This window comes from Lagenorhynchus albirostris, chromosome 1 (genome assembly GCF_949774975.1).
Source record: "Lagenorhynchus albirostris chromosome 1, mLagAlb1.1, whole genome shotgun sequence".
Taxonomy (NCBI): Eukaryota; Metazoa; Chordata; class Mammalia; order Artiodactyla; family Delphinidae; genus Lagenorhynchus; species Lagenorhynchus albirostris.
In genome coordinates this window covers 178775519-178798069 of record NC_083095.1, presented here as the reverse complement: position 1 = coordinate 178798069, position 22551 = coordinate 178775519, and the positions used below count along the sequence as shown (strand labels likewise).

The window sequence follows — 22551 nt, the reverse complement described above, 5'->3', positions numbered from 1 at the left end:
CAGTGGTTAAGAATCCACCTGCAATGCACGGGACACTGGTTTGAGTCCTGGTCCGGGAAGATCCCACATGCCATGGAGCAACTAAGCCTGGACGCCTACTGAGCCTGCGCTCTACAGCCTGCGAGCCACAACTAATGAAGCCCGTGCGCCTAGGTCCCATGCTCCGCAACAAGAGAAGCCACCACAATGAGAAGCCTGCACACCGCAACGAAGAGTAGCCCCCGCTTGCCGCAACTAGAGAAAGCCCGCGCACAGCAACGAAGACCCAACACAGCCAAAAATAATCTTTTAAAAATAATAATAGGTGATGAAAATTCTACACATAAACACACACAAGTGAGAAAAGTAAATTAAAATGCACAGGGTTGGTCCAAAGAAATTAGGAGTCTTTGTTTGAATATGAGTAAAGTATCAATACTCTTACGGTTTATAATGCACAACTATTTGTGCAAAGGACAAAAGAAATATATTTTGACATACATTATCCATATATCAAAGAAACACAAAGGATGGAGTGTGTTTGGCTGAGAAAACTAGCACTTCCCCCCAAAAGTCAGTCGCCAAAAGCACTCAAACATCCATAAATATTAATCATATGTTGCCAAAGAAGTGAAGATAAAAAAAGCTTCTGGAAAGTCCTTTTTATTTTTTTTAATTTATTTATTTATTTTTGCCTGCATTGGGTCTTCGTTGCTGCACACGAGCTTTCTCTAGTTGCGGCGAGCTGGAGCTACCCTTTACTGTGGTGAGCGGGCTTCTCACTGCGGTGGCTTCTCATCTTGCGGAGCACGGGCTCTAGATGTGCGGGCTTCAGTCATTGTGGCACATGGGCTCAAGTAGTTGTGGCACACGGGCTTAGCTGCTCCATGGCATGTGGGATCTTCCCAGACCAGGGCTCGAACCCGTGTCCCCTGCGTTGGCAGGCAGATTCTTAACCACCGCACCACCAGGGAAGCCCTGGAAAGTCTTAAGTGAAATGAAACTTTCATGTACAGAGATACAGCTCATCTAAACTACCCCATCCTAATTTGTTTTTTTTTGGCCACACAGCACGGCGGAACTTCCCCAACCAGGAATCAAACCCTGTGCCCCTTGCAGTGGAAGCGTGGAGTCTTAACCACTGGACCACCAGGGAAGTCCACGCTATCCTAATTTTAAAGACAAAAGGAATCAGCTAGGAACTACGGGGGTTAAAACGTACACATACAATAGCAGAAACTAATGAACCTCAGAAATGATCCAAACATGAGGGAATAGTGTCCTTATTATTGATAATATACTTCCTAATCCTACCATATTGATGCTATTTCACTTTCTCCTATCCTAAAATAACACCAAGGACTTCCTTGGTGGCACAGTGGTTAAGAATCTGCCTGCCAATGCATGGGACAGGGGTTCAAGCCCTGATCCGGGAAGATTCCACATGCCGCGGAGCAACTGAGCCTGTGCGCCACAACTACTGAGTCTGTGCACTCTGGAGCCCATGTGTCACAACTAGAGAGAAGCCCACATGCCACAACCAGAGAAGCCCACACACCGCATCGAAAGATCCCACATGCCGCAATGAAGATCCTGCATGCCGCAACTAAGACCCGATGCAGCTAAATAAATAAATAAATAACATCATCTCTGGAGAGCCCATAAATAAATAACATCATCTCTGGAGAGCCCAGGGTTCAAAACCTGGCTTACCCATTTTTATGTGACCCTGAACAAATCATTAAACCTCTTTGCCTCAAGTTGCCTCCTCATTAAAAAAATTGAGATTAAAATAGTACCTCTAATTTCATTGTCCTGTTGAGAGGGTGAAGTGATGTATTCCTCTGTATTAAGCACCTGACACTACTTGGCACGTTATTAGAGCTCCATGACATTTTGCACATGAGGAAACTGAGGCTTACGAGATAAAATTGCACAGGCATAAATCTAGTCCGTCTGACTCCAAAGCCCATGATCTTAACCATACCATACTACTTGGATATCTCTGCATGAGATTATGGATTTTTTTTTTTTTTTTGCGGTACGTGGGCCTCTCACTGCTGTGGCCTCTCCCGCCGCGGAGCACAGGCTCGGGACGCGCAGACTCAGCGGCCACGGCCCATGGGCCCAGCCGCTCCGCGGAACCTGGGATCCTCCCGGACCGGGGCACGAACCCGCGTCCCCTGCATCGGCAGGCGGACTCTCAACCACTGCGTCACCAGGGAAGCCCTGGATTATGGATTTTTTTTTTCCAGTTATCTTTCTTTCTTTCCCTAATTATCAAAAATGAGTAGGCCTGCACTATACTAAAATCAGAGCAAAATTTTTTTTAGAAGATAACAAATACTCTGCGCTTTGGGAGTCAGAGAACAGAAAAGCACTTGTAGCATCTGAAAATAAAATGTTGAAGTAATCTTTTGGGGTTATCTGTCTATTCATGGCTATGTGGAGGATACAGTGCAGAAAGTGAAAATAGGAGGGGTAGGGACAAGACAGATGGAAAAAGAAAAATTTACATCATGTTAGGGCAGCTATAATTTCTACTTGTCTCTTGAGCAATACCACCATAAATTTCTGACCCTACTATGTAACTACAGAACTAAATTTTTTATTGTTGGGGCCGGGGGGCGGTGGGGGAGGTTACCCAGCCATACCCTGTGCACATGTGTGAGAGTGTAAATACTGTGGACCTGACAAAAGAATTTTCACTGCGCCAACAGTTAAGTAACACTATAGGAAATTGGGAAATAACAATGATATTTGCTTTATAGGAGATAATCTTGAAATGTTGGGGAGGGGGACAGTACTGAAAGGAGAGAGGTAAAAAGACAGGGAGAAAAGTTCACTCTAAAAGTGTGTAATATGCTACCTTTTTGTAGAAAAGGAAGAAAAACAAGAGTCTATATATGTAGAAATATATACATACATGAATAAACTAGAAAAATGAATTAAAAACTAGTAACAACAGAGAAAGATGGAAAGCTAAACTGGGCAAATAAGAGGCAGGTTTAGGAAGAATTTTCACTGTGTATCTTTTTATATTTTTTGAGCCATGTCAATATATTATCTAACCAAAAGTTACATAATTTAAGCTGTTGAAATAATCTAGACAAAAAAATAATCAAGATTATGTCAGTGACTACAGAAGTAGAGAAATTAAATTTAAGATGCCTAGGATATCTAAACAGATATCCAAAAGCCAACTGCAAATATGGATCTAAAGACTAGAAAATTGTTCAGGTGATAGTGATGCCTCGAGGCATCCATCAGCATGTCTAAGTTTACCTAGTGTGAGGTAATCAAATAAACGGCCAGAAAAGTAATCATCTAACATAAATTTTAAACAAGTAAATACGTAATGCCAAATAGGAATCCAAAAGGCAATGTTTAAAGAGGTACAAGTAGAAAACAGTTTATCAGAAGTTATGAGTAAAGAGAGTTGCAAGAAAGATGAGTGATCATAGTTTTAAATGCTGAAAGTAGATCAAGTATAATGAAAAGTGAAAAAAAATTTTTGAATTTGGCCATGTGAAGTTAATAGCAAAATCAATAGAGTGGGAGACTTAAGAGTCAAATGTAACAATGTGAAGAATGAATGAACAGCAATTTGTGATATTTTATTTACTTATTCATACCTAAAATTTTTTTCAGAAAAGGATTTGAGGCAGACTACAAATAAAGGACCTGTATTATAACAATAAAAAAAACAGAAAAATGAACAGTGAAAGCCAGTATGAGGGACATCCCCTGATTTAGGGAAACTGCTCTTACCCCTGACTCCAACTATGTAGTTCTAGTGAGGGTTGTCATTCATAGCACCCTCCCCACTCCAGCCACAGGGATGGTGGGTACATGATCCAAGACAGGCCAATCAGAGTCCTTCCCAGGATTCTTCAAGACAGCCCCTTCTTCTGGTAGAAGGGGCTAGGAAGATGAGAGCCAAGAGCTGCCAGCAGTCATGGTTCCAGCCTCATGAAGTAGAGAGTCTGTAGTATGAGAGAATGAAATCAACACGCAGAGAAACAGAGATAAGAGGTGAAGTCCTAAATCCCACAGGACGAGGAGGAGAAAACAAATATATCAATAATCAGATTAACATAGCTGATGTAACTAAAGACCAGATTTGGTTCTGGGCTGCCTGATAGCCAGAACAAAAAGAAAAACAGAATACATATCATAGAGCTGTCAAAAAGGAGGAAATATACCAGATTCTACTGGGAGACACTTTTCCTTATGCTAAATTATTAAAAGAATCTCTTGTACATGGATTTTCATATAAGGGTCACTGAAAGACAAAACGGCCAGTGTCCATAATGAGAATGTTACAGCAAATGCTGATTTCATATGCTACTGCTTAAAATGACAATTAAGGGACTTCTCTAGCAGCCCAGTGGTTGTTAAGACTCCTTGCTTCCACTGCAGGGGGCACGGGTTCAATGCCTGGTCAGGCAACTAAGATCCTGCATGCCACGCAGTGCGACCAAAAAAAAAAAAAAACAATACGATTAAGTTACACCTTAATCATTAAGCACAACTGGAAGGCTAGACCACAGTAGGCAGTTGAAGAAGCAGAGATAACAACTAATGGTTTTATTCTTCCAGGAAGCCTGCAAGTAAAAGGTGAAAAATGTAAAGGGAAAGTAAAATCCATGGGAAGATTGAAAAACGACTGTGAGCTGCGTGGGAAAAAATCAAGTAAAAAGGACAGACTAAAAGGAAAAACAAGACCCTGGAAGAAGTGGGAAAAGACTACATCATGAGAACAGGCAGTTAATTCCACTTGAAAACTAACTCCTCTCCTTCCACTGAATGACATAAAAAAGGCAAAATCACAAATCACAAAAGGGAAACAAACATAAAGAAAGACAACAGTTCTAAAACTTTGGAAGCTAAACGGAAAAGAGTAGCAAATGACTTAGCAGATGAGAAAAGGCTGCTGCAGTAAGGCAAGTCCAAAAGCAACACGTCTCGGGCCACACGGCGCCCCAGCTGAGGGACCTCAGGCGCCACATCACAGTGGTGGTGCATGCCCCTGAGAGGGACGGGTTCAAGTAGGGCTCAAAACACGACGAGGGATAAGATAAAACCTAAAACCGGAAAGATAATCAACACCCCCCCCACACAATCCCTTCTCTACACACTACCAGGTAACTCTCTCTCCCACAGCCGAGAAAACTGCACAAAGGGTAAGCAAAAGGAAATCTGGACCTGGAGACATCTGAGCAAAGGCATACTGAAAAATCTAGTTCTAGATCGTGAAATTCCAGCAACCAATGCCTCAAGGAATACTGGTAACCAGGTTGTGAATCCCAAACAGCTGACTGGAGGATTTTTCTCTGAATAAACTAACCAGTTGGTGGCATCCCAATAAAAGAACCCAGCTAGACACCTATAATGAAGCCAATCTGCCAACAATTTCTGCCACACACACAGAACTTCCAGTCACCTCATTAGGAGCTTGTCTTAAATTCAAATGTACGGCTACCAGTCACTAGATTTGTAAGCAAAGTCCGTAACAAGACAGGCCAAAACAAATGGTACAAAGGAACTCTGAGGAAAAGAGTCGCAGGAGCAGAAGAAAACTTCAGAACACTGAAACAAAACAAAAACAACCATCTGGTTAACATCCTCAGAGAATTAAGAGAAAATATTGCACTTAAGAAACAAAAGCAGAGGATAAAAAATAAACATTCAGAAAGCATAAAAGAGCCTCTGGAAATTAAAAGTATAATAGAATTTAGAAATTTAAGTGAAAGAATGGAAAACAAAGTAAGAAACTGCCTCAGAAAGTAAAACAGAAAGAAATAGATTAACTTAAATGCAAGATCAGTTCAAAAGGTCCAACATCCAAATAAAGAAAAATACAGAAAAAGCAAACAATGATAATAGAACTGAGGAACTGTCAAAAATAATTCCAAAAAATTCTCCCTTAACTCAACTCATGTTCCCTAACACGATTTACCAAATTGAAAGGGCCACTGTGTGCCCAGTACAATGAGTGAGGGACAGTACACTAACTACCATGAGAAATAGCTGGTAAACTGGCCACAGAAAACACACCAAATCCAGAGAGAACAATCACATATAAAGGATTAGAAATCAGAACTTCACTGGTCTTCTTAAAAGAAACACTGACAGCTAAAAAGTAATGGAGAAATACCTTCAAAATTTTGAAGGAAACTTATTTCCAACCAAGAAAGAATTCCATACTCAGGCAAACTATCCATCAAGTAAGATGGTAAAACTTTTTTCCTTTTTGGAATTTTATAATGTATAGAAAATTGCATTTATAGACTACCTGATTCATTAAACAAGTGGAAAATTACATGAAGTGACTAGAAAGTATGCAAAGATTTAGCCTTAAATAAAGAACACAAGGAAAATGAAAATACAAGACAATTATTAATCCCAGGGAAAAAAAAATTTAAAAAGAAAACAATCTTAGTATGCTTTTGGCTCAGAAATGAACAAAATACTTAAATAGTCATAATAACGTAAAATTTTCTGTTTAATACTCCTGACTTAACCAAAATTTGTGATATACTGAAAGACAACATCTAAAACTGGTATGTCAAGAATAGCTGCTTCAGGCTTCCCTCATGGCACGGTGATTAAGAATCCACCTGCCAATGCAGGGGACACAGGTTCAAGCCCTGGTCCAGGAAGATCCCACATGTCACAGAGCAACTAAGCCCATGCACCACAACTACTAAGCCTGCGTGCTGTAACTACTGAAGCCCACGTGCCTAGAGCCTGTGCTCCACGACAAGACACCGCGATGAGAAGCCCGCACATCACAACAAAGATTGGCCCCTGCTCGCCACAACTAGAGAAAGCCCACGCACAGCAATGAAGACCCAGTGCCACCAAAGATAAATAAATAAAAATAAATAAATTTATTTTTAAAAAAAAAGAATAGCTGCTTCTACATTCCTCATCAAGAGTCAAGCAGCAAGGTACTGTTTTACTGTGTGTGCAAAAGAATCTTTTGGTACTACTGACTGTGCATTTTTCACTTTGATAAACATAAAAATTAAATCTAAACAAAAAATGGAATAAATAGGTACAATGGGCAATGTATCAATGTACCCAATGTTTTCATTTCTCTTACTAGTTATGTAGGCAGGTTAGAAAAGGATACAAGCAAGTACTAAACACCTACTTCATGTCAGCTGTTATGCTAAGTTTTTCTCACAGTAAAAGAAAGGAATTCAAGAAGTGAGACAACGGAAATTGGCTATTTGCTATTTTATGTATGGTGGTAAGCACTAAATCTGTTAACTTTTTAAAATCACCTCTTTCAAAGCTATAGGAACTCAGGATGCTACACTGAATTTAAAAGCAAAGAGTAGACATGAATCATCAGTAAGTGAAAAAAACGTTAGCAAATGTTAAACTTTGAAGGCATTCTATTTAAAGTATATAGGCTGGGACTTCCCTGGCAGTCCAGTGGTTAAGACTTCGCCTTACAATGCAAGGGGGTGCAGGTTCGATTCCCGGTCAGGGAGATAAGATCCCACATGCCTCACGACCAGAAAACCAAAACATAAAACTGAAGCAATACTGTAACAAATTCAATAAAGACTTTAAAAGTGGTCCACATCAAAAACAAAATTTTAAATAAATAAATAAAGCATACAGGCTAAAAAGCTCGTACAGGAATAAAACGAAAAAAGTTATATATAATTTTTTTTTTTAATTTTTGGCTGTATTGGGTCTTCGTTGCTGCACGCAGGCTTTTCTCTTGTTGCAGCAAGCAGGGGCTACTCTTCACTGTGGTGTGCAGGCTTCTCATCACAGTGGCTTCTCTTGTTGCACAGCACGGGCTCTAGGTGCACGGGCTTCAGTAGTTGTGGCACACGGGCTCAGTATTTGTGGCTCGCAGGCTCTAGAGTGCAGGCTCAGTAGTTGTGGTACACAGGCTTAGTTGCTCCTCAGCATGTGGGATCTTCCAGGGCCAGGACTCAAACCCATGTCCCTACGTTAACCACTGCACCACGAGGGAAGCCCCTACAATACCTGTAGGAAGCCCCTACAATACCTGCGCGGAGCACAGGCTCCAGACACGCAGGCTCAGCGGCCATGGCCCACGGGCCCAGCCACTCCGCGGCATGTGGGATCCTCCCGGACCGGGGCATGAACCCATGTCCCCTGAATCAGCAGGCGGACTCTCAACCACTGTGCCACTAGGGAAGCCCCACAATACCTTTTTTAGACTGCCACTGAAGACGCCCCATCCTGGCTTCTTGTACTCTTAAGTCAGAGGTATGTAAGATAAATAAATTGGAAAACAAATTTTTAATTATGTAGATAAAGGTAAATCTTCTTGTGGTACAAATAAAAAAGAACTTAAAAGCTAAAAGAATCAACATTAGTTCAAGCTGAGGCAGTCAATGAAGATACCTGATCTAATATATACCTTAGAGGCTGGGATTGACTATGACACCAGCACAGACCCTAGATGTGCTGTGTAAGGACAGGAAATGGAAAAGGCCAATCCTACCGAAGGGGAATCTATCTCAAAAAAACATGGACTGGACCACTAAGACTAGAGAAAATTCATTCAAGAGGATAACTCAGCTGGGAGGAGAACCACTTTCAACCTTGCCCTCCCTTCTTTCTGCCTGGAACACCTCTCTTCAGTCACAATGACTGTCATGCTGTGACCGTAGAACAATGCTGAAAATGAAAACTATCTGCTAAGGTTGGTATAGGAGAAAGAAAGTAAGTCTGATCCCTAAAGATTTCACAGAGGGACTTCCCTGGTGGTCCAGTGGTTAGGACTCCATGCTTCCACTACAGGGGGAACAGGTTCAATCCCTGGTCAGGGAACTAAGATCCCGCATGCCATGTGGTGCAGACTAAATAAATAAAGACCTCACAGAGCTATCATAAAAGCTTCAAAGGAGTTTCTCAACTCCTTTCAAATAAGAAATCAGTAAATTTGTAAATTGCTAATCTGTAGAAGCCAGATTAATCTGTAATCTGGTCTTTGTTACTAGCAGCCAAAAGCAATTCTTAACAGTTACAGAGCAAATGCAAAAACTTCCCTCAGTGACACCTCCACAAACCCAGGTTAGAGGACCAGGAATCCCAAGAAAGAAAACAACGATTAACTCACAGTCAAAAATTACAAAGTATGTGAAGACATCTACCACCACAGTTAAAAAACAAAAAAAATGAAAGAATTCCAGAATCTCTGAGAAATTTTAAAGTAAGTATGTTTTGGGGACTTCCCTGGTGGTGCAGTGGTTAAGAATCTGCCTGCCAATGCAGGGGACACGGGTTCGAGCCCTGGTCCGGGAAGATCCCACATGCCGCAGATGAACTAAGCCCAGACGCCACAACTACTAAGCCTGCACTCTGGAGCCCACGAGCCACAACTACTGAGCCCACGTGCCGCAACTACTGAAGCCCATATGCCTAGAGAGAAGCACGTGCACCTCTCTGCAATGAGAAGCAATGAGAAGCACGTGCACCACAGCAAAGAGAAGCCCCCACTCGCCTCAACTAGAGAGAGTCCACGCGCAGCAATGAAGACCCAACGCAGCCATAAATAAATAAATTTATTTTTATAAAAAGTACGTTTTGGCCACGACTAAGAAGCCCGCATGCCACATTGAAGATCCCGCATGCCACAACTAAGACTTGGCACAGCCAAAATAAATAAATAATGAATACTTCTTTCTTAATAAAGTTTTTTTTTTTTAAAGTGAAAGAAGGTTTTATTCAGGCAGAAACCCACTCCATAGACAGAGCATGGGCCGTCTCAGAAGGCAAGAGGCCAAAATAAGTTATGTTTTAAATATTCAAATAAATAAATATACTCCTTAAGACTATAATAGGGACTTCCCTGGTGGCGCAGTGGTTAAAAATACACCTGCCAATGCAGGGGACATGCATTCGATCCCTGGTCTGGGAAGATCCCACATGGCGTGGAGCAACTAAGCTTGTGCACCATAACTACTGAGACTGCACTCTAGAGGCCATGAGCCACAACTACTGAGCCCACGTGCCACAACTACTGAAGTCCGTGCTCCTAGAACCCGTGCTCTGCAACAAGAAGCCACCACAATGAGAGGCCCATGCATCGCAACGAAGAGTAGCCCCCGCTCGCCACAACTACAGAAAACCCACGTGTAACAACAAAGACCCAAAGCAACCAAAAATAAATAACTAAATAAACTTGATTCTTTAAAAAAAAAAAAATAAGGTGGAATTAAAATGTAAACAACAGGGGCTTCCCTGGTGGTGCAGTGGTTGAGAGTCCGCCTGCTGTTGCAGGGGACACAGGTTCGTGCCCCCGTCCGGGAGGATCCCACGTGCCGCGGAGCGGCTGGGCCCGTGAGCCGTGGCCGCTGGGCCTGCGCGTCCGGAGCCTGTGCCCCGCGGCGGGAGAGGCCACAGCGGTGAGAGGCCCGCGTACCGCAAAAAAAAAAAAAAAAAAAAATGTAAACAACAATAACACTGATTTTGCAAGATAAAGAGAGTGAACATAAGGTGTCCTAAGGTCCTTGGTTTTGTTCAAAAGGAGTACAAAGATTAATCTTAGGGCTTCCCTGGTGGCACAGTGGTTAAGAATCCGCCTGCCAATGCACGGGACACAGGTTCGAGCCCTGACCCAGGAAGATCTCATGTGCCTCAGAGCAACTAAGCCCGTGCACCACAACTACTGAAGCCCGTGCACCTAGAGCCTGTGCTCTGCACGCAACAAGAGAAGTCACTGCAACGAGAAGCCCGCGCAACGCAACGAAGAGTAGCCCCCGCTCACTGCAACTAAAGAAAGCCCCATGCACAGAAACAAAGACCCAGTGCAGCCAAAATCAATTAATTAATTTTTTAAGAAAAAGATTAATCTTAGACTCACAGAAAAAATATAAAGTATGCACATTAAAATATTAAGGGCAATCACTAAAAGAAAAGAAATGGAACATATAACCTCCAAATCAGACCAGATTTTTTAAAAGAAGAATAAAGAATAATCACTCCAACTGAAGAAAATAAAGAGGAAAAAAAATAAGCATGGTAAATAGATAACACAAAATAGATAACACAAAATAAAAATTTAAGAAGCCCAAATGTATCAGTCATTACTATAAATGTAAACAAATAATCTGTAGACCATGTTAATACAGATTCTTAGACTACATTTTTTTAAAAAACCAAGCTTCACTATATTTACAAGGATGTTCACTGCAGCACTATTTGTGGTTATGAAAAACTGGAAACCTAAATGACAATCAATAAAGGAATTAAATAAATTACAGTACATTCTGTGACAGAATACTAAAAAGCAGATAAAAAGAACGAACTAGATCAATATATATCAGTGTAGTGATGTCACAAGTAGCTATGTCACAAATCACAGAACACATATAGAATTTACCATTCCTGTAAAATAATACACTAGTTGGTGGTGTGTATGGATATATGCGTGTAATAAGAAGGAGTAAAACATAGATGGTGATATATATATATATACAACGGACTATTACTCAGTCTTAAAAACAAGGAAATTCTGCCATCTGTGACAACATAGATGGACCCTGAAGGCATTATGCTAAATGAAACAAGTCAGACAGAAAAAACAAATACTATATGATCTCACTTATATATGGAACCTAAAAAAACCAAACTCAGAAACAGAGAACAGATTGGTGGTTGCCAGATGCAGTGGGTAGTGGGTTGGGGGAAATGGGTGAACGTGGTCAAAAGGCACAAACTTCCGGTTATAAGATAAGGGAGCTCTGGGGATGTAATGTACAGCATGGTGACTGTAGTTAACACCACTGTATTGTGTATTTGAAAGCTGCTAAGAATAAATCTTAAAAGTTCTCATCAAAAGAAAAAACAATTTGCAACTAGGTGAGGTGATGGATGTTAACTAAACCCTCTGTGGTAATCATTTTGCAATACATACGTATATCAAATCATTACATTGTACACCTTAAACATTCTGGTGTTACATATCAATTATAGCTCAATAAAACTGGCAAGAGGGCTTCCCTGGTGGCGCAGTGGTTGGGAGTCTGCCTGCCAATGCAGGGGACGCGGGTTCGTGCCCCGGTCCGGGAGGATCCCACATGCCGCGGAGTGGCTGGGCCTGTGAGCCATGGCCGCTGAGCCTGCGTGTCCGGAGCCTGTGCTCTGCAACCGGAGAGGCCACAACAGTGAGAGGCCGCGTACCGCAAAAAAAAAAACTGGCAAGAAAAACATATACAGAGACTGGCCCCACAGACATTAAAACGGTAATGGCTGACCCAGACTGGGGAGAATACAAATAGTACTTCAACTTAATTTTTTAATTTATTGTTCTTTTTAAGCAGAAGGGAAGATTTGAAGCAAATATGAAGAATGGACATTTGTTCATTCTGGGTAGGGAACACACAGATGGTCATTTTATGTTTTATACTGCTCAGAACTACTCGTGATAATCAAATGCATATTAATATAATTTTAATTTGTAGAATTAAATCTAAATATACTTACTGTGATTAAGTGTATTTCATATGGTTTTACAGATTTATAGTAATTTATTTGCATTATGTATCTCAATAAGAAAAAAATTTAAAAATAAAATAGTGCATCCCTAGATCAATCCCTAAAGCCCTGGTTTTGAGTCCATCCAGTGGTTCCTCCCGAACAATGTAAAAAGCCAGGAAGAACTGAAATAAAGAGAGGCAGAGCAATAGAAGAAAGTTACAGCTCACCTCCTGGAGGAAAGGAATCATCTTTCATTTAGAGCAAGAAGAGCAAGACGTAAACAATGCAAATACTTAATGAGCTTTTGGCCATTTTATTTATTACACAATGCACTGTCAACACATTTTCCAAGCAGAATAATTAAATATCTAAAATATCCTCTCTCGGGCTTCCCTGGTGGCGCAGTGGTTGAGAGTCCGCCTGCCAATGCAGAGGACAAGGGTTCGTGCCCCGGTCCGGGAATATCCCACATGCCGCAGAGCGGCTAGGCCCATGAGCCATGGCCGCTGAGTCTGCGCATCTGGAGCCTGTGATCCGCAGCGGGAGAGGCCGCAACAGTGAGAGGCCCACGTACCGCAAAAATAAATAAATAAATAAATTAAATTAAATATCCTCTCTCTGTATCTCATTAAAATTGTATAAGTAGGTAAAATTTCTAATAAATCTCTTCAGCCTGTGGTAGTTACGAACAGATACACAGTAAACACAAAAACAGTCATCAGAATTTCCCTGGTATCACAGTGGTTAAGAATCCACCTGCCAATGCAGGAGACATGGGTTTGATCCCTAATCCAGGAAGATCCCACATGCCGTGGAGCAACTACGCCCATGTGCCACAACTACTGAAGCCTGCGTGCCTAGAGCCCATGCTCTGTAACAAGAGAATCCACTGCAATGAGACGCCCACGTGACGCAATGAAGAGTCGCCCCCCCCCGCAACTAGAGAAAGCCCATGCGCATCAGTGAAGACCCATCACAGCCAAAAATAAATAAAATAAATTTACTTTTTAAAAATGTTAATTTAAAAAAAAAAGAACACATACACATTAAATACAAAAACAGTCATCAGAACTTCCCTGGTGGCACAGTGGTTAAGAATCCACCTGCCAATGCAGGGGACATGGGTTTGATCCCTGACCCAGGAAGATCCCACATGCCACGGAACAACTAAGCCCATGCGCCACAACTACTGAGTCGAGGCTCTAGAGCCAGCGAGCCACAACTACAGAGCCCGCGCACCACAACTACTGAAGCCTGCGCGCCTAGAATCCACGCTCCCCAACAAGAGAAGCCACCGCAATAAGAAGCCTGCGCATAGCAACAAAGAGTATGAAGCCCGCAACTAGAGAAAACCGCACTAGAGAAAACCCACGCACAGCAACAAAGACCCAATGCAGCCAAAAATAAATAAATAAATTTATTAAAGGAAAAAAAAAAAAACAGTCATCAATGAGTGTTTTAACCTCTAACCTTGGGACTGACCTGGTGGTGCAGTGGTTAAGAATCCGTCAGCCAATGCAGGGGACGAGGGTTCGAGCCCTGGTCCAGGAAGATCCCACATGCCGCAGAGCAACTAATCCTGTGCACCACAACTACTGAGCCTGTGCTCTAGAGCCCACGAGCCACAACTACTGCAGCCCGCATGCCTAGAGCCCGTGCTCCGCAACAAGAGAAGCCACCGCAATGAGAAGCCTGCAGACCACAAGGAAGAGCAGCCCCACCCACCGCAACTAGGGGAAAGCCCACGCTCAGCAACGAAGACCCAATGCAGACAAAAATAAATAAATTTATTTTTAAAAACAAAACCTCTAAACACTGTGACAGCAGTTAGTAAACAATGAAGTCTAATGAAAATATTTCAATAAAAATTCTTGGGCTTCCCTGGTGGCACAGTGGTTGGGAATCCACCTTCCAATGCAGGGGACACGGGTTCGATCCCTGGTCCGGGAAGATCCCACATGCCGTGCAGCAACTAAACCCGTGTGCCACAACTACTAAGCCTGTGCTCTAGAGCCCACGCGCCACAACTACTGAAGCCTGCGCACCCTAGAGCCCGTGCTCCACAACAAGAGAAGCCACCCAATGAGAAGCCTTTGCACCACAACGACCAGTAGCCCCCACTTGCTGCAACTAGAGAAAGCCTGCACACAGGAACCAAGACCCAACGCAGCCAAAAATAAATTAATTTAAAAAAAAAATTCTTATTCACTTGAGGTGAATAAAGCAATTCGAGTGTTTTTTCCGAACAATGAATGCCTAACAAAGAGCTTCCCTTAAAAACCAACCAAACTTTCCCTCAATTCCCCATCTATTTTTATTTTCCTCTTTCCTTATTTTCAACATTCAATCTAACCCTGCAATCCTTACTCTTTTCGATGCCCTATCATGAGGGTTCTGCCCAAACCAGAGAACTACAATTGCTGTCTCAAGTACTTATCTTAGTCCTTCAGCATCCTTGGCAGCAATGTCACTATCAAAAACTCTTTCTTAAAAAAAATAATTGTGGACCTCCCTGGTGGCGCAGCAGCTAAGAATCCACCTGCCAATGCAGGCAACACAGGTTCGAGCCCTGGTCCGGGAAGATCCCACGTGCCACGGAGTAACTAAGCCCGTGTACAACTACTGAGCCTGCGCTCTACAGCCTGCGCGCCGTGACTACTGAAGCCCGCGCACCTGCAGCCTGTGCTCCGCAACAAGAAAAGCCACCAGAATGAGAAGTCCCCGCACCACAACAAAGAGTAGCCCCTGCTCGCCACAACTAGAGAAAGCCCGTGCGCAGCAACGAAGACTCAACACAGTCAAAAATAAATTAATTTAAAAAACAAATTAAAAATAAAATGGGGGTCTTCCCTGGTGTCACAGTGGTTGAGAGGCCGCCTGCCGATGCGGGGGACGCGGGTTCGTGCCCCGGTCCAGGAAGATCCCACATGCCACGGAGCGGCTGGGCCCGTGAGCCATGGCTGCTGAGCCTGCGCGTCCGGAGCCTGTGCTCCGCAACGGGAGAGGCCACAACAGTGAGAGGCCCATGTACCGCAAAAAAAATAAAAATAAAAATAAAATAAAAAATAAAATGGGTATACAATGTTAATATTAAAAAAAAAAAAAAAAAACTGTCTTTGTTGCTACTGGACCCTGCAGGTTCTCCTTTCCTGACAGTTCATTATCCATCCTTGGAAACTCGTTCTTACTCTCCCAAATGTGAACATTCACCGTAGTTCTGTCTTCACTCTTCTTTTCTCTAACAAAAAATGTCACTTGTTTCCCAATCTTCCTTCTGTGCAGCTCCAACTCTAACTTGTCCTCATTACTTTAACCCTAAATTTCCAATGAAAAATCCTAGCGGCATCAAAACCAACATGCCCAAAACAACTTTCCTTACTCTTCAAATTTGCTCTCCTTCCTTTGCTACTGTTAATGGTATCACCATTCCAGAGTGCTCAACCTTGACATCTCAGAATCATCTCTGATTATTCCCTTTCCTTCACCCCACATCCATTTGTCATTTCCTCCTTCAAAATGCTCCCTCTTTCTTTCTACTCCCTCCCTTTCTACTCTCACATTTTTATAGTAACAGTATCCTAAGACTTTCAGTTTCTAACCTCCCCTTTCAAAGCCATTCTATATACAACCAAATTTCTTGTCTAAAAATACTTTATTTGTTCTGGATTTTTACTCCTCAGTATCTGTCAAGGTACCACCAGTTCATAATTCCCCCTCTTCTGAAAAGTGAGCTATCCCAAACCCACAGAGATCTCCCTGTGTCTGAGCAACTCAACCCTATTGTCTAGCCATGGCTAGCTAACTGGTCCAGAACTAGACAAGCCAAGACAGTTTTTTTTCCCCCAAGAGGAACATGAGATTCACACTGCGATTTAGTCTCTTGAGACAGGAGACAGAAAATATTAAGAGCTGAAGTATGGCCATCTTTCACCACAGGAGGCAATATACAACACCTTGGTTGAGAGCTTCATCACAGCCCAGACTCCAACTAGATATGTATTTCTCTTAAAAGTACGATATCTTGGGCTTCCCCTGGTGGCGCAGCGGTTGGGAGTCCGCCTGCCGATGCAGGGGACATGGGTTCGTGCCCCGGTCCGGGAAGATCCCACATGCCGCGGAGCGGCTGGGCCTGTGAGCCATGGCCACTGAGCCTGCACGTCTGGAGCCTGTGCTCCGCGACGGGAGAGGCCACAACAGTGAGAGGCCCGCGTACCGCAAAAAAAAAAAAAAAAAGTACGATATCTTTATCTATGAAATGAAAGTAACAGAATATCTACCTCATATATTTGATAGGTAAAGAAAATAATTGGTATAGAACATTCAGCACAGTATCTGACAAATGGTAAACAATCAAAAAAGTTAACTTGATTTTTGGAGTAAGTAGCAGAGAAAATCTGCAGAAAAGAAAAGAATGAAGCAGACACACAGAGAAAAGCAGAAATAATATTAAAACTAATTCCATTCCCGTTCTAATTCATGGGTACATTTTCAGGTTAGGTTTCTTGGCTACTATATCCTTATAACAAAATGCCCTTTCTTTGCTTATTTAAGCTTGGAATGAGTTTTTGTTTTTTACAAACAATCCTACCTTGTATAATTGTACACTACAGGAATTTAGAAGACTCTGTGCCTCTTCTTTCATTAACGACCCCCACCATCCTACCAAATAAAGCTAAAATAAAATGGGTCCTCCAATATACCTTTATATACCTTTTAAGATAAATACTTTATTCACCTAAATATCCTGACCATGACCTCAGAGAGGAAAAAGAAATAGAAACAGGCAACAAGTGGCATTTGAGGCAAATAATGCTGCCATTTTACCACTCCCCATTCAACTCTTTATCCTCCCTCTCTTGATACCCACTTTCCTACTTTCTAATCTTTCTCTGGCCATGTATCTACTGTGACATCCCCTGGAAGAGCCTCACCTTACTGTCAGTGTTTACTAACAAATTAAAGCATAACTTCCTTTGCTTGGTGACCCATCAACCCCAAACCATAACATGCTACAAAGAGGAAAAAAGACAGAGTAAACCTATACATACTTTAAGTCCTAAAATTTTCATTATTAATTTCATCCTCCACTTGCCAGTTCCCATTTCTGTAACACTAGAATAGCTGAAACTCTGGTACAGTGCATTCCCACACACAAAGAAAACACATCAACAGAATATTGCTCTGAGTTTCACAATCCTATATAAGCTACTCAGCCATTATTTCTGATCAAAAATTGCCCAGACAAAAATAAAAGCTTCTGTTCATACTATCCATGTAGGTAAAGAAGTTGAAATATTTGTTTTCTACCTTCTGTCACATACTCTAGTCAACAACAAAAGGAAGAAACTATCACACTGCAAATGGTAATACTTTCATGTGATTAATGAAGATTAAATCTTTTTCTCCCTCATATTTCCAGAAGTTCAACTGGAAAAATGATTTTGGCCACAAAGAATAAACATTCCTCCCTCATTCTTACAGAAGGTTTACAGAAGTGTTCAGAAAGAAGGTTAGCCAGCCAAGTCAAAAAAAGGAAGATTTTTATGTTGCTTTGCCAAAGGGACTGAATGTCTGAAAATACTGAGCAAAGTTAAACTTTACCTGTATAGATATAGTAAAAAGAAATATGAATCATTAAACACTTTTTTTAACTCAGTAAACAGAACCTAGCAAAATTATCTCAATATAACTTACTTATGTCCTACTGCCATTATATTCCAACTATGATTAGCCAATTTAACCCTCAAACCAGTAGGCACGGCTAAGAAAGCCCAAATACAACTTTATATTTTACCTGTTCTAAATATCCATCAGTATATACTTATGTGATTCAATTTGTTTTTCAGATCTTATAAAACCAGTTTAAAACTGTAAGTCAATACTTGGCCCAAATTCAATATTTGAACAAAAGACTGAAAACCCTTCAAACTGAAACATGAGTGTGTAGCATCCTAAGCTACTCACTGAAGTATTTTAATGTTTTTGATAAACAGTCCTTACCACTCTGGCTGCTCTCTCCTGAGATTCACATTTCCTGCAAAACCATGGTCCAGTGGGTACTTGAACAATGCCATAGCAAGCTGTTGGGAAATAAATGTTTTAAAGTAAGTTAAGATTTGAATAATTATGTAAAATCAAATACCCTTTCAAAGCCCTATTAAAGTAATTACCTCTGAAACTATTCACATAAACCACCTGCTTTGTAAAGAACTTAAACATGATATATTTATGTTTATAATTTATCACCTAGTTAAAATTGTGACATTTTAACTAAATACTAGAAAAATAATCTTTTTCTATTCTATTTCAATTAAAAAGTATAAACACAAATTTTATTTTTATAACAGAAAAAATATTAGATAAAATTTAACATTTTTCTTTACATAGAATAACTCAAATTAATTCATTGCTATATCCTGAAATTTAAATAGCAAGCATTTTAGATACATGAAAGTTAAAATTATTTCCAAATCACCTTTCAAAACAAACAAGACATTGCAGGAAAGAAAATGAAATGTAATGTTAAAAGTAAAATGCTTCTATTTAAATGAAATGTCCAGAATAGACCTTTGTCTATCTCTCTATAGAGACAGAAGGTACATTACTGGTTGTCTAGGACTGGGGGAGTTAGGAAGAAATGGGGAATAACTGTTAACAGGTTCAAGGTTTCTTATTAGGGTGATGAAAATGTTCTAAAATTGACTGTAGTAACAAATCCAAAACTGTAAATATACTAAAAACCAGTGAATTGTACACTTTAAGTGGGTTAATTGTATGGTATGTGAGTTACATCTCAATAAACCCGTCAGAAAAAAAAAGTAAACTACACGTTTATTTCTAACATATAATGTTCCAACAAGTGATCTGTATATCACACATCCAAATCACAGTCTAGTTGCGTACAAAACTGTTTTTATATTAACATTTACCTAACTCAAAACTTAACATTTTCCAAAAACCTTAAAACACTAATATCCAACTGACATTCTCTTGAATGAGCTTGCTCAGAGGTAACTTGAAAATATATCAAATATTGGAAAGCACTTAAAGAATATAAAATCAGCACAAATTTTTAAAACTCCAAAAGCTAAACTTCTAATCCCTTTTAAAATGTATCGGAGTAAAAATATTCTATCAGCCAAGAAATACAGCATCACAGCCCAAAAACTTGTATTTTAATTCAGAAATACTTCTAAAAAAGAAATTTTAACACTTAAATGAACACCTTCTAAATTGGGAGATGAGACTACTTAGCATCATTTATCATCCAATTCATAAGAAATACCTCTCTACAAGTGCCAATGAACACTATAACGGAAATACACTATACCAGTTCTGAGACCTTATAATCAGTACCTAGTCTTAATACACATGGTTTTCACTCCTTAGAAGAGTAAGGTGTGCAACTCCGCCCTTCTTTAAAAGAACTGGGGATACATGCATGCTCAGGTTCGGTTACTCACTATCTCCTAAGTCCCCCTTCCCAGTTCTGAGATTCCGTTCTATAAAGAATACAGTTTAGTCCCTTACGCTCAGGCTTTCTCTCGTTTAGTAGCGCCCGATACACTACTGAATCTCTGCCTCACTCAACGCCACATTTAGAAACGGGAAGGGGGGCCGGGTTGGTGCACAACAAGGGGAGTACAAGAGCCACCAAAAAAAGTGACCTGTTTTTCGGCCCCCAAATTTTCAGCCTCAATTCCTTACCACGTGAAATGGAAAAAGTCAGAACCTTCAAACGGCCAGAAAACTACCTTAACTAGTGTCCTCGGCTTTTCTGTATATCCCCAAAACTCACCCAATGGAAACACCCAGACACAAACTAAGATGCTCCCCGAGTCACTGGCGGCGCCACCACCTCCTCTTCTGTCCAGTCACTGAAGCTGAGGAAGGGGCCCGATGAGGCCACTCAACAGCCTCATCCACCACCCCGAGCAGCTCAGCCCAGCCGCGCCCGCGGCGGCGCGACTGCGGCGACGGCCTTCCGCCTCTTCTCCGCGGGAAGCTCCAGTCCGCAGGAGCGGCAGCAAGGTCTCGGCCAGAAAGCTTGGGGTGCGGCAGCCGGCGCCCTCCCCCCCCCAATCTGAAGCGGCAGGGCAGACCCCCGAGCTCCGGATCCGCCCCGGCGCTGCGCGCCGCGCTCCCGAGCCCGACTCCATGGTACAGGAAGTCTCCAGACACTGCGGCAGACGGCGCGGCGGGAGGGGGAGGGGGCTCCCCACTCCCCAACCCGAACCCACAGCCGCGGGGCCACGGCCGAGGGGCGCGCGCCCGGGCCCCGACACCCCCTCGCCGCCGACCCCCGCCTCCGAGAGTCCGCAGACCCGCGGCTCCGGGCGCAGGCGGCGGCCGAATGACACTTGAGAGTGAACGCAGCATCACATGACAGTCCAGGCCACACACACTTTCTCCCACATGCGCAGCCCACACCCCTTCCGCCCCGCCGCCGACCCTCCGAGTCAATCCCCGGCCGCAGAACGGGGCGGGGGCGGGGGCGGGGCGGGGGGAGGGGCGGGAGGGGAACTGGCAGTTGCTGCCAAGGTGGGGGAAGTGGTGACGGTTGGGAGAGGCCGGGTTCGGCCCGGAGGGCGGTTGGGTGTTTACCTTGATGCACCGCGACGCTGCAGCCGTGCCCGTCGCAATAAACCAGCGGGTTCTCGGCCCAGCCTCTCTCGTCTGAGCAAACGCAACAGCCTCCAATCATCTCCTTCATACTATGGGAGACCTCGTCCTCCAGTGACACGGGCCGGTCGCTAGAGACCATCTAAGAGGGAGTTGGGGGGGACCATTAAAAAACACATGCAAGCCAATGAGTGCTTCCCCCCGCCCAGTCCCCCCGCGCCCCCGCTCCCTTCCCGGCGCCCCGGCCCCCGCCCGCCGCTCGGCCGCTCGCTCACTCGGGCTTTGCCGCTCAGTCACTCACGTTCCGCACAGGAGTCAGGAGCCATGTCCTTGCTGACTCCCCCCACCTCCCCTCCACCGCCTCCTCCGCCTCCTCCTCCTCGTCTTCTTCCCTCCCCACCTCCACCCGGCGGCTAACGCTGGAGCCCGGAGAGGGCACACATAATCAAGTAGGCCTCCGCACAGGCGCACTGGGGGGGCTCCCGCTGGGCCAGGGGCAGCGAGGGAGGGGAAGGGGGTTGCGCTTCCTCCTCCGAGCGTCACTCGGCGTGCGCGCCCGCCCGGCGACCGGCGTGAGGGAAAAGGCCCGGGAGAGGCGAGGCCTGCGTGCGCGTCGCCGCGTCCGGCCCGCAGCCCGGGCCTGCCTCCAGGCCCCTTCCCCTCCCCCGCGCCGCTCGCAGCCGCCGAGGTGTGCTGAGGGGGAGGGGGCGAGGGGAGCCCGTGGCGCGCCGAGGCCGGAACAAGCCAACTGGAGGGCGCGGGGGCGCGCACGCGGGGGCGGGGACGTTGCGGCCGTCTTCTGCAGTGCCGGCCGCGCGGGCTGCGTGTGCACGTCGCGAAGAGGCCTCGGCGGGAGGGAGTGTGGGAAGGGAGGATTCCGAGGACCGGCAGGGAGGACGAGTTTTGTCTGAGTAGCTGGAGGGGACTCCCAGCGGGCATCTGAGAACCTACCTGCAGGCCTTTTCCTCAACAACTGGCCCGTGGGTAACAAGGGTTGGGCAAGTCGGCCAACTTCCATGAAGGGTGCAATGAAGCATGGCTTCCTGCAGTTGGCCGCGCGAACTTCACTGTAGTGCCGAAGCCTTTCCACCCATTAAGTTCACATCCTGGACTCTACCCAAAGTTCACCCAGTGGAAGTGCCACCAAGTCGGCTGCCCGTTTACACACCACACTGGGCCCAGTGACAACTGAAAGTGCATCACAGACAGGGTCAAAAGCCTAGGTTGGGTTGTATTCGAAGAGGGAACACCTATGCTACCCGCAACTTGCTGTGTAGGAGTACAAACGGTTGTTAATCAGGAATTAGCAATATAATGTGAGGATCAGGAAATCGCAGTTTGAGGGAACCCAAGTTCTAGTCAGGCACCAAATGATCTCTAACACCATGTGACAGTGGAGTCCTTTCAATTGAGGATTTCTCTGATCTGGCTCTGTACTCCAAATTTACTCTTGAAAATTTGTCAATT

The 22551-nt window shown here is 43.5% G+C and overlaps 1 protein-coding gene across 7 annotated transcripts in view; it reads right to left on the bottom strand.

Annotated features, from left to right (window-relative positions):
• MLLT10 (MLLT10 histone lysine methyltransferase DOT1L cofactor) overlaps positions 1–21607 on the bottom strand; it is a 249207-nt gene extending 227600 nt beyond the window's left edge. For 4 of the 7 annotated variants that reach the window (XM_060161275.1, XM_060161303.1, XM_060161310.1 and 1 more), the window contains exons 1-3: positions 21386–21423; positions 21067–21226; positions 18463–18542 (exon numbers count right to left, since the gene is read on the bottom strand). In XM_060161275.1, the coding sequence (XP_060017258.1) occupies positions 18463–18542; positions 21067–21226 (240 nt within the window). In that variant the 5' untranslated portion in view covers positions 21386–21423. Of the gene's footprint in view, positions 1–3750; positions 3857–18462; positions 18543–21066; positions 21227–21359; positions 21424–21484 lie in introns of those variants that run through there. The other 3 variants (XM_060161293.1, XM_060161285.1, XM_060161322.1) reach the window with 3 other exon arrangements.
• Between the last annotated feature and the right edge of the window lie 944 nt (positions 21608–22551).